Source organism: Onychomys torridus, chromosome 14 (genome assembly GCF_903995425.1).
Source record: "Onychomys torridus chromosome 14, mOncTor1.1, whole genome shotgun sequence".
Taxonomy (NCBI): domain Eukaryota; kingdom Metazoa; phylum Chordata; class Mammalia; order Rodentia; family Cricetidae; genus Onychomys; species Onychomys torridus.
Window position 1 is genome coordinate 65465093 of NC_050456.1, and position 12998 is coordinate 65478090.

At 42.8% G+C, this 12998-nt stretch overlaps 1 protein-coding gene across 1 annotated transcript in view; it reads right to left on the reverse strand.

Annotated features, from left to right (window-relative positions):
• Positions 1-221: 221 nt before the first annotated feature.
• Galc (galactosylceramidase) overlaps positions 222-12998 on the reverse strand; it is a 48240-nt gene continuing 35463 nt past the window's right edge. Inside the window, exons 12-17 of the mRNA XM_036206218.1 lie at positions 11400-11486; positions 9411-9561; positions 8173-8353; positions 6092-6255; positions 4545-4621; positions 222-868 (exon numbers count right to left, since the gene is read on the reverse strand). Coding sequence (XP_036062111.1) covers positions 722-868; positions 4545-4621; positions 6092-6255; positions 8173-8353; positions 9411-9561; positions 11400-11486 — 807 coding nt within the window. The 3' untranslated portion in view covers positions 222-721. The remainder of the gene's footprint in view (positions 869-4544; positions 4622-6091; positions 6256-8172; positions 8354-9410; positions 9562-11399; positions 11487-12998) is intronic.

Consider the following 12998-nt stretch of genomic DNA (forward strand, 5'->3'; position numbering starts at 1 on the left):
TCAGGGTGATAAGAGTTAAAAGTCAGAAGTAAGATAAAGAATACAAACAACCCAATTTAATCTGATTATTTTTATTACTGCAAAATGGCTTTGGAGTTAGTTTATTAATGAGGTATTTTTCAAATCATCCCACCATGATTTCATACAATTCCAAAAGCATCATTACAGGGGGAGGGAAGCAGAGAGAGGAGGGAGGGAGAGGGAGAGGATGTGCATGTGCGTGTGTGTGTGTGTGTGTGTGTGTGTGTGTGTGTGGGGGGGGGGGCAGCCTGTTGGAGTATCTGTAGAATTGTTCATCAGCTTCCTCTTAAGCATCAGCATCTTCTAAGGAAGCCTCAACTCACTTAGACACACAATCAGTGCTCACAAATGCACCTCTGTGGTTCTCAGGTCCCAGCCATCTGCATGATCATTTACAAACAATACAGAGAGAGCTACCTTGGTATTAGTGCCAAGACTGCAAGGCAGGAACCACCCAAACCACTCCTGAAGGATGGGACTAACAAACGATGGATCTTAAGGGCACAGGCAATGCCAAAGACACCTTCCGGAATTAGTTCTAATTAAATCTTTCACAGGATCTGGCAAAAAAAGTACTATTTTCCCTATCTGTTCTTCATAATTGTTAGCCTCAAAGGCTCACATACAGGGTCATCAAAACTGGCCCTTAGTCAAAGTCAAAAATAGAAAATCCAAATAGTGTCTCGATGCCCCGTGAGTACTAGCGAGCCGCTTCCACGTGAAAGTTGTCGAACTGCGCAAACTCGAAGGTGTGCGTTCCTATGGCAGCCCAGCCATTCCTTGAGTACTTCACAGGAACATTTTCCCACAGGACCTTGCCATTCAACATGCCCGAGGCGAAATAACCCTGCAGGAGAGAGAAATGTGTCCCTTGAAAATGTGGAAACAATTCTCTGTGGTCTGTTTAAGGATGTAGTCAGCTACTTAACGGAGCAAACATCTTTCACCCAAAACCAAGAACTGTAAAATACAGTGTCTCGCGTTTGAGCACAAGTCTGAAATACATCAAAATTTTTCTGAAAGAATTAAGAAGTACCTGTTTAAACAGTTCCCGATATACATTAAACCTCAATATTTCCTGATGTTTCACACCAAATCAAAACCAAAAAATAAGCCCATAATATTTTTATAGCCTTACTATGAAGCTTCAGACAGAAGTCCATTAAAACAATACAGTCATTGCACATGCCAGTCCTTTGGCTAAGTGAGAGATTCCTCCAGAGTTTGCCAGAGCCCAAATGCCTGCTGCAAGCTGCTATGTACATAAGGTCTCAATTAAGGACTGTGGTGTACCCAGCCAGAGGAGGAATTAGCCTTCATCTTACTTTTTGTCCCCAGGTCACTACAAAGCCATATGGAATGGTGACTCTTACATCAGAAGAGCCGTAGCCACGAGTCAAACAGAACCGTGGGGGAAAGTGGAAGGTGGGGGGGTCCAGTTACTAGGAATGATGGGAAGAAATCAAGCATGTCTTTCTCGGAGAATGGCCATTACATTTCCCTGACACACATTAAATTGTCAATTTCAACTTTCATTACCATTACTGTAGTACACTATGAACACACACTCAAAAGCACACCAAGTATACAGCTAGCCATGTAAAACAGGCTGCTTATATATATTTCAAAATATAAAGAGTGGAGAGTTGGGCCATTATGCCAAAACCTTTCTGTCTCAAAATTACAATGGGTGGAGACACTGAGACTTGGGCTGACTAAAATTCTATGTAGAAGATTTTCCAGAGGAGAGGAATTGAATCCAAGTCACCTAATGCCCAATGTGATGCCACATACCTCTGACCACACAACTGCACAGTTGTCTTCATCTCCAGAGCACTTTCTGGACATCCCCTGCCACTTCTAGAGAAGTAACCATTAGCACTGTGCCCAGGGACACGCATACACAAATCATATTAAACATACAGCCTGTCCCAAGGGACCACAGTGCCTCCTGGCCCCACTCCTGGCTCCAATCATCCTGGCTTCCTAGATGCCTTTTGCACCAGCTATGAGGACTACTCATCTTGTTCTCTCCCTCATTTACATACAAACTCAAGCAACACCCACTTGGCACAGTCTTCTCTAATGTCCATGGTTAGGAAGTCAGAGCAAGAGGGTTATTTTATCACATTATCCCAATTTTCTTCATAACTATGTGTGTACTCATTTCCAAGTTACTGACTTAGAACAAAGCTTAGCAAACCATGGCCCCAGACCAGCCACCTGTCTCCATAGCGAGCTTTCATTGGAATTCAGGCACACTAATCATTTACCTCTTGTCTGTCATGGCTTTCTGGTGGCAACAGCAGAGTTAATAGGTGCAACACAGAGCACATGGACCACACACCCAACTATCACCTGTCTGGCTCTCCAAGTAAAATGTTTACCCAGCCCTGGGTATGAATTCCCTCATATAGCATGACTAGTCTAGAAGGCACCTGATTTCCAAATCAGGGAGTGGCACAAGTTAATTGATTTGCCCAAAGTCTCAAAAAAACCTTTGATGGCAGAATTGAACATAGGAACAGACCTTTTAGTGTTTCTCTCTTACCTGCCTGACCATTATCAGGACCAAGAAATTTTGGCTAGACAAGTCATGGGATCCAGGAGAGATCCTAACAACTATTACTCCACTTACGGAGCATAGTATTAAGCCAACTCTTAATGACTTAGGCCTATACCTATGGTTAATCTCTTAACCCTCTTAACCCTCACCAGAGAAGCTTCTTTTTGCAGTTGATGGTGGTTAACACATAGACCCACAACTGGTGTAGGAGCATAGAATGAGAAACTTGTAAATGTTCCACCCTAGATAGGACACCTATATCATACCCCATCCTCCCAAGACTCAGGGAACATGTGGAAGAGGAGGGATTATAAGAGCCAGAGACAATGGGTGACTAAGAAAAATGGTTTTCTGGACACAGCAGGAAAGCTGTATTATAAAGTCACAGCAATTGTAACAGCATGCATGAGACCTGTGCAAGCTCATGCCAGACAAAATCCCAACATGGAGAGAAGAGGTGGGTATGAATCCCACCCCTTGCTGAGGAGCTATTGGCAACTGATAAACACAAAGACAGGAAAGTTAAGTTTGCTTAAAGCATGTGGTCCCTGGCAGATAGAACATGCTCTAATGGAAAGTCACATACCCAAGAGGATATGGGCAATATAAATTGAACTTGATATATTAAAAAAAAAAAAAGAGGACACAAAGTTATGTGGATAGGGAAGAGGGTGGATCTGGTAGGAAATTGAGGTGACTATATCAAAATATATTATATGAAATTCTCAAAAAATAATTAAGAAGAGTTAAATGCAATTGGAAAGAAATAAATGTACTTCTTCTTCTAAATACCCATCTTTACCAATCATAATACATAAGCATTTGGGAACTATGTTTGGGGTCATTCTATCAAAGAAAAATTAGAACAAATTATGCCTATTAAGAATGGAATGATCAAATAAACTACACCACACCCCAACTAGATCTTCAACTCTATTAATAAACAGCTTAAAAATCAGAATTCTCACCGGGCAGTGGTGGCACATGCCTTTAATCCCAGCACTCAGGAAGCAGAGGCAGGCAGATCTTTGTGAGTTCAAGGCTAGCCTGGGCTGCCAAGTGAGTTCCAGGAAAGGTGCAAAGCTACACAGAGAAACCCTGTCTCAAAAAACCAAATTAAAAAAAAAAAATCAGAATTCTCATTTTCAGTGGTTGAATGGATACTGAGAAAAAAATTTAAGTTCTTAGAGTCTCAGTTTTAATTTCTATTTACAACCTATAAAAGTATGAAAGAACTACTTGGGAAATGTCACACATTACAAGACACTTTTCTCTTTACAGCATCTTTTGGGAGCACCGTCAGTTAGTACCTCATGGTCAACCAAGGATGCTGCTGATGATTTTTAGATTTCCTTTATCCTATGATTACTCTAGTATCATCTCTAAACTATCAGAAATAAGCCTCTATGACTTTGCATATTCCTGTTACTTCTACTTATACTTTTGGTTCAAAGAACACTGAGAACAGTTAAGTTGTTCACTTAACCAATTACTCCTCAATTTAAAAGACAAAAACAAAGTTAAAAGAAAATAGTGGGCTGAGTGGTGGTGGTACATGCACTCAAGAGGCAGAGCCAGGCAGATCTCTGTGAGTTCTAGGCCAGCCTGGTCCATAGAGAGAGATCCAGGACAGGCATCAAAACTACACAGAGAAATCCTGTCTCAAGAAACAAGAAGAAGAAGAAGGAGAAGGAGGAGGAGGAGGAGGAGGAGGAGGAGGAGGAGGAGGAGGAGGAAGAAGGGAAAAGAAAAGAAAAAATAGTGATCTAAAAAGTCAACAACTGGTTCTCACAAGAGTAACTGACATACAATTTCATCCTATGGATGGATGTTTTAATGATTCCATAGCAGACTCCCCTCTTTCATCATTTATATCCCTCCATTTGTTTTCTAACAGAAAATTCTAGAAAGTTACACAAACATTTCACTTCCATCCTTTCTCATCAGCAATACTCACCTTAATGCTTAATGTGAGTGTGTACCATCTTTTGGCTGTAATGTCAGCATGTCCTGAAGCATATGTGATCCACCCACCTGTAACACAAAACATAATCTTTCAACTGTCCTACTTTTAAAACCTAAATCCCAGGATCATACAACTCAGGGAGGTTCATACATGCATCTGTATGTAGTAAAGTCTACCTTAAGGAAGCATTGTCCCTTCATTTCCAGATCTGCAATTGATTTCAAAGGGAAATCCCTCATTCAGCTGCACACTACACAAGCATGCATGTATTGAATTCTATTCTATACCACAGGACATAAGTGCACTCATGGCAGAATGAATGAGAGACACTTAAAAACTAACCATGTCTGATGTATTAGCATGTAAACCCATGGATACACGTCTATCTGGTTGGAACAGTCCAAGACTACAAAAGCCTGTCAGCTAGTAGATCTGCTTACATGAAAACAGCATCGATTACAATAGCTAGAGATGAGAAGAAGCTACGTGCTTATGGCATTTGAATGTCTGGAAGAAACCTAGGATTAGACATCAAGTGATTGCAAACTACAGAGTGGGGACTGAAGATGAAGGCTGAAATTCCTAGCTCTGGCTCCGCCACTAACTAGTTTTGGGGACTTTGGGAAAAGTAACCCATGTCTCTGGCTCTGCTTTGGATCAAAACATCAATGAGGGCTGGGCGGTGGTGGCACACGCCTTTAATTCCAGCACTCGGGAGGCAGAGGCAGATGGATCTCTGTGAGTTCGAGGCCAGCCTGGTCTACAAAGCGAGTTCCAGGAAAGGCGCAAAGCTACATAGAGAAACCTTGTCTTGAAAAACAAAAAACAAAAAACAAAACAAAACAAAAAATCAATGAGTTACCTTCTCACTCAGACAATATGACAATATCCTTACCACCTGTTACCTCTCTATTATTTCATTTGTAGAGCTGGGACAAAGAGCAGAAAACCATAAAATTTAAAAAAAAAAAAAATGTCACTAATGTGACAAGTCCCTAATGTGGAAAGTCAAGACTGAGAATTAAGAGGGTACCACCATAAGCCCCCGTTGTCACTACAGTAGTGTGAGCTAAGTGCAATTCGATGTCAACGTGCATCTAGGCCCCATTCTGCAGTAAGAGCGGTTCTGCAGAGGCCAGTGCCACTGAGACAGAGGCCACTGAGAAAAGGCAAACTCCTTCCAAGAAGTCTGTATATCAGGGAATAGGAGTCTCCATTTTAAGAGGCTCAAGCTGTCCCTTGGTTTCGACAAGCACCAATGAGGTTAGTCTGCTGAATGTCTCCTCAGTGTCTTCTTCCTCCCGTCTCTACTTCACCCGGGCTTCACAAACCTACCCTCACCCTTACAGCACTGCATGCCCCAAGTGTCCTACAAGCCTTTCTGCTGTTACTTTCTCATTCCTGATCTGCCCTCCTCCAGAAAACACTAAATAGCTCTGATTCTGAATCGCTCGGTACTTGCCGACACACATTGAAATTCTTCCCGCTAGACACACAGGCTCAAAGTACGTTCTGACCCATTAAAACATGTCACTCACCCAGGTCAGCTGTAACTCTGTAAGATCCATTTGCGAAAACCCAGAAGAAAATCCCTGTAGCAGTTCTAATCAAGATGCCACCTTTAGTCACTCTTCCGGCGATGAATACACCTCCTCTCTGAGGGGTCTCTATGTAAACATCACACTGCACCGTCATGTTGGACCTGCACAATCAAAGAGTCCATTACCCTCTTCAGTGACAGTACTATCCTAGCACTAACTAACACCCCACTTAGCAAATGCCTCCTAGCTTCAGTTGAGAGAGTGACTGGCTATGTCTGAGCTTGGAGCGAGGATGGGCTTCAAGAGTCTTTACTGACGGCCTTTTCAAGTTTCATGTGATTAAATTCATCAACTCTGTTGATTCTTTTAGTGGGTTAATGGACAGTACTTACTAATCTTAAATACCATAACACTAGGTTTCTTGTCTTTCTATTCTAAAACAATTTGTCATCGTGCTGGTGTGATACTGAATGAGACACTTCCATAGTGCAGAAAGGCAAAGTTTCTGGTGACTCCGAACAGAAAGGCTTACTTACATTTGCATCACCAGTGACCCAGCACTCACACAGCAGCTCACAACTGTCTGCATCTCCAGTTTCAGGAGAGTGGATGCCTTCTAGACTTTGCCAGCAAAGCATACGTATGGCACACAGACATACATGCAGGCAAAACACCCATATACATAAAAATAAATCTCAAAAACAATGAAGATAATAGTGTATGCTGATTCTGCAGAAGGACCTGTGAAAGGTAACGAAGAACTTGCTAACCCAGCACAATGGTATCATCTCCAGAGTGCCTAACTCAGTAAAAGTCTGTGATGGGCCCGTGAAAGTCCTTGTCTCAACTTCCTGTATAACGTGATGGTGCTGGTCCACAAATACCATTTTGAGAAGCATTTTACCTGGCACAGGATGTCTGCCTGACACCTATATGGACACAGTAAAGCACTGGTTACAGGCTCACTGGTCCATGGAGTGTATCAAGGGTAGGGAAAGAGTCTGCCAATCAGGAACTATCAGAGCTCTTACAATAAGCTCTCCTCTGGGTTGGTTTCCTTTGAAACATGTCACCAGCTACAGCATTTTACCTCTAAGACAATAGTACTAACTCTCTAAAACATTCTCCCTGAAAACAACCCCTTCATACTCAACACCTAACAGCAAACAGGAAGAAAAACATGTGTCTTGCCAAGTAATAAACCATGCAATTTATCCAAAGTAAGCTAAGGACACAAGGATTCCAGGACATCTGCTCTGGAAATGAGCAGGGGTAGGGGGCATATTGAATCTAGAACTATGTGTCCTTCACATTTCTCTAGGTTTCTTCTTAAGTGAATTGTGCAGAGCTGAACTTAACCTCAAATAGGGGAGAGAAGAGGGGAGAAGAGAAAGAAAGAGATAGAGATAGAGGTAGAGGTAGAGGTAGAGAGAGAAAGAGAGAGAGAGAGGGAGGGAGAAATTGTAGGTGTGTATGTCTACGGTGTTAGCAATGAGAAAAATTACTACCTAAAGCGAGCAGAACAGTAAGTCAGCACTCTAAAATTCCATAACTAAATTAAAAGTGAAGGTAAAAGTTTTATTTTTCAATTGTGTTTTAACTGGACAAAAAAATAACTTGTATGTTTATTATATATCTAAAGAAAGGGTTGAATTGCTTAGCCTTAAAAACTAAAGCCGGTTTGCTTTAAAAGTAGCTTCCTACACCTAGCTAAGGTGGTGCAATTCTACTGTGTGTCCAGCAGATGGCAACACCAGCTCAACAAATCAAGTCTGGTAAAGCAAAAAGCATTCAAATTAAAAGGTGTGCAAATAAATATTAAACTATAATATAATATGATATGATATTATAGGGTCCAAGTGTCCTCAACTCTTCTGTTCAATTTAAATTTCTCTCACTAAAGTTATTCTCAGACGGGAATAACCTGAGGGAAGGACATGGAAACAACTAATTTGCTCATTTGAGTTCACACAGTTATGACCTGCCTATTCGGTTCTTCACACAAGGACTACTGCACCTCTTCACTCAGAAAGTACCCAATCACAAGGCTAGACACTGAGGGCAGCTCCCCCACACACCAGTGGTAATCGCCTATAACGCTGATCGTGCTGGAAGCATCTGCAGCCCAGGTAATAGGTCGTTGATTGAGAACTTGGCGCAGTGTGTAGCGATGCTGCCCAGGGTCTTCGAGATTTGTGTAGTACTCAAATACTCCAGTCTGGTCAGCAAAATTTGGAGCTTCACTGAAAAATGGGTAATCTGTTCAGAACACAACAAATCCTCCGCTTAGTATCTCTGAGGCCAAGTATCAACCCCTTCCCAGTCCTCTCCTTTCTGTATCTGTGGTGTATTGGGAAACTTTTGAATAATTTTAAAAATATAAATAATATTGACACCCAACCAAAGTTTAGATCAAAAGGCGTGTGTGTGTGAATGTGTGTGTGTGTGTGTGTGTGTGTGTGTGATATATTTGGCGATGTAGATCTAAATAGTTGACCAAATGCCAGTACCAGAGCCCCGAGGCCTTTCTATGTCAAGCAGCTGAAAGTTCATGCCCTGCCATGGGAATGTGAGACCAGCAGTGAGTGAGTGGCAGAGGCAGAGTCCCCATGTTGGAACAAGCAGTGCTGACCCCTGCAGGAGGGTGAGGGTGCACCACTCTGGCAACGTTAATCTTTTCTACAGCTGTCAGTTTGGGAGGCACATTATAGAGTTACTTGACTCATCTTGGAAACCTGCAGTCCTACCCAACACCCCTGCTTAGTAAGCAGATGTTGCTGCTTGCTGGGTCCTCTAGAGACGCAAGCACAGTGAGCATGCGTCTGTCTTCCAATAGTTTCCCCAACTGCCCATCCTCCAAGGCTTCTCTGATCACATTAGAACAGACCCTCCTGAGGACCCGGGGGCTAAACTCCAGCCAGCAATGAGTTGAAGCCCCAAACAATGGCATGACTGCCCTCTAGCACTCGACTGCCTGGCACCGAGATGGAGACGGAACAAGCTTTAGCCGGTACATGAAAGACAAGTGTTAGTGATGGCCAAGGAGGCGACACCCAGCTATCTCCTTGAGTTCCACCCAAAACAACTTTCATTCTCATGATGACTTCTGCATTTTTTTTTTTTTCCGGAACTGAAAGATACAAATTCACCTCAAAGAACGGGAAATCTTAGCAATCTTTTAACCAAATAAAACTCCAAGGGCCCAAAGGGCACTTTTGACATCATGCTGTCGTTCACATGGTCTGACAAGCACAAAGTGCTCTACTTCAACGGAAGATGGGTGACAGGTGACGACGCCCGGTTAGCAACCGCTTACCAACATTGAAATCATCCTTGTAGCTTCTCGGGAAGGGCTGGGACTTGGGAGGAGGAGGGTAGCCACCTTTACGACCTGTGCTGAGAGTGGTGAGCGTGACCAGCTCATTCTCCTGCAGTTCCATGGCAAAGCTGCCACTGCTGTCGAGGAGCTGGAAAAGAAGACAGCCATGTTCACGGCCAGATGCCAGGGACCTCACAGGAGCCGACAGCCTAAAAGAAATATCTTAAACAGCCGCTCCTCCGTTAGGGCTTCCTCACCACGCAGGGAAGACACAGCAACACTAAGGCCCTTGGCGCTTTGTAAGGGTGTTTTGCAAGCGTGTATAAATGACAGTTTACAGGAAGAAGTCCACCAAGTGGAGGGGAAAGACCAGAGGACCCAAAGCCTCAGCCAGCCTCCTCTTCCACTGCGCTCCAAGCTCTTGAAAGCTTGTTCAACTGGTACAACTCAGGGGCCTGCTGTTTCTTCTGGAGCTTTCCTAATAGAAAAGACTGCACAAAACCTCACAGACAACTCAACTTTTAAGCATAAGAGACCTTTCACAATTGAGAAATAAAAAATTAAAATCTGCTTGTTGCATGCTTGGCTTTAATTTCAATTAGTAGGTTAGGTTAATGTCACATTTATGATCCTAGCAACTCCGTCTTCCTAAGTGTTTCGTCTCATCCTCAGAAGGCTGTTGAGAAGATTAGACCAGATGTTTATGAAGGGTTTGCTTGGCTCACCTCAATGTGTGGCCAGGGGGAACACTCTCTAGAACACAGTTCCTGTGATAAGCATAGCCCCCTACAGACATTGGAATCCCTGCATAACTAATGTGGGCACTGAGCCTGAACCCATCTTTGAAACTTTAACTTTATCTTCACTGAACTAAAGGGCTAAGTATCATATCTTGGTGTCAAGGGTAAAGAGGTGCAAAACTGTGAACATTCAGAGCCACGTTCTGGCTCAGGATTAACTCCAGATAATATTCCTACGGGGTAAACCAATTTCATTATGCTATTTCCAGCAAATTATTACACAAGTAGAGAGTGCTCTAATGGGTATTTAGTCATTGATCTTGCCTAGCTAGTTGTCAGAACATTATTATTAATAAATGCAGCAGATTAAGTCAATTAGATGATGTAATATGCTTCCTTGGGCCAGTTCATTCTTTGAAACCTTCCCTGAGGAGTCACCAAGCACCAAATGCCGCTGGACTAAAAGCAAAACAAGGCAGAGCCCCAAGCTCAGGGTAGCCAAGGTGGTGGGGGAGCATTTGCCGAGCCCCACACATGGTCCTGCATTGAGCCAGGTAGGCAAGGCTTCACAGAAACCCACACTTGAGCTAACCTATCTTCGAAGAAATGAAGGAAGTCATTCTGGAAGTTTGCTCAGTGGGCAGAGGCCAGCTCCTGACATCTGCCTCCGGAAAGGAAAGTTGGCTTCTACCGCCTGAGGACAGGGGGGTCATGTGATAGGACAGTGATGGTCACGTGGGGAATGGGAACTGATGAGGAAACTGATCATGCGGAGCCACGTTTAGGCACACCACTCTGGCGGCAGTGTGATGGCTGACCCTGAGACTCGGACTGGAGTCTGTTGAAACCTTAAGCAGCTTCTGAATAGTGAGTCATAATGAAGAACGGGAAGATGCAGCAGGAAGAACAAGGAACAATAGTGAAGACGAGAAAGACACAGAGCGGGCAGAACTGCCTACGGTCAACAGCCCAGTACGATCTCAAATGGGATGAATACCTCTCCCCGGGGCAGCCAGACCATGGAGGCAGATCCACCAACACAAACTCGTGCTTAAGGACAGAGCACAGCTAGGGATGCAGAAGCTTGTTACACCTTAACTGGGATTTCTATTTAAGAAAAATACGGGGACATTTTTATCTCTACTGTCCTGCAGCCATAAAACCAACTTCATTTTAATTCATTAATCAAATGTGTTCCTTTTTCCTGTTGTGACACCCCAAACATAGGGATCAATTTTAAGACTACCCATAGAGAATCCAGTTGCTTAAAGTGAAGTCTGTCCGATGGTCCTCCAAGCTTGGTGTACCACACCTGCAGCTCCTGTATTTCTCTCTGGGGAGAAAACACAAGAAAGCAAGCTTGAGAGATTCCTCATATCCTGAAATGAATACCTCAAAAAGAGCAATGTTCACTGTCTCAAGTTGCTGAAAGAGTCATCTCAAGGTTGAAACAGTAACACTTTTGAAAACAGGAAGTCAAGCTCAAGCAAATCTTTCACTTCCTGTGAACACTAGGCACTAAGCAAAGTGGGCACCACCAGCAACAAACGCCTGCATGAGAGTCCCTCCACGATGTCCTTCTCTGTTTTTGTTTCCATTAAGACATTTCAGAGAAACCTGAAGAAAATCAGCACAACTCTAGAGACACTGACTTGCATTGTGAGGGGACTGCATCAGCCCGCCTCCTTAGGATCCTGAACGGGGCATGAGCAGTAGTCCAGCCATCTTCTCTTTTTGAATATGTGTTCTATGACCTTGCTGGGGTAGGCCAGAATCTTACTACTACATTTCCTTATTAAACTACTACTTTGAAGTGCGTATGCTTGGAAACACGCCTGTTTCTTATGTGCTTCCCTCTGTGACTATGTCCAGGGTCCCTGAAGAAAACTGCCTGCTTCCTTTTAGAGGGGAGAGCACTGTAGACAATTAATCTCTCCATGCTTTTAACCCATTGCATTAACCCCTGGGAACGCTGGCAAATGTCAAACACAGATCTTAGTGCCTTGGCCTCCCTCCGTACGAATCCCTGATAAACACTTAATTACTTTAAAATTCTTTACTTATTAGTACAGAATCTTAGCTTGCTTTCTTCTGCCTACTTGTATTTTACTGTCGTCCACACAAAATGGAACTTCTTCAAAGGTAAGCATTACGTTCTAGTCATTTTTTCTTCAAAGAATATATTATGATAACTGCAAAAATACTAAATGAATATTGATTTGACATGTGGACAAAAAGTGAAGATCCAGTATGGATATTTAATAATGCCCTAACAGTATCTTAAGTTATTTTCATATTTTAATAATTATCATTAATTATAATCATTATGTAGTACAATAATTTCACTTAAGTCAGTAAATATGTGCCATATTGACAATGATAATAATTACAGACATATAATTCAAAAGAATATGAAACTCCATCTTCACAGTGAATCACATGAAAAGCAGCAGATCCACATGATTTTAACAACTTGGTAAAAGATTTCAAGTGTCATCTTAGGGCTGATGAGTAATCAGGGCCACAGGTAGCTGGGCAGTCTTATCATCTGAAGTGTCTCTGAATGTCTTTGTCTCAGGCTTTAGATAAATGGATGACATGAGCTTGCACTAGAAAAGGACATACAGCGTTTGGCTTGACTTCAGAGACAACTGTTCAATAGCAAAGAGCCTATAGCAGCGCCTTTTCTGAAGCCTTCCAGCCTCCTGGAGCCTGATGTTTAATCAAATACAGAATACAGCTATACCCCCCACCCCCCTGTGCTTTGTGAGAAGCTCTCCTTTGCTGGGTGTTACAGAAACTACACTGCTTTCTGATGGCAATTATTAGATCTTTTGTCTTACTC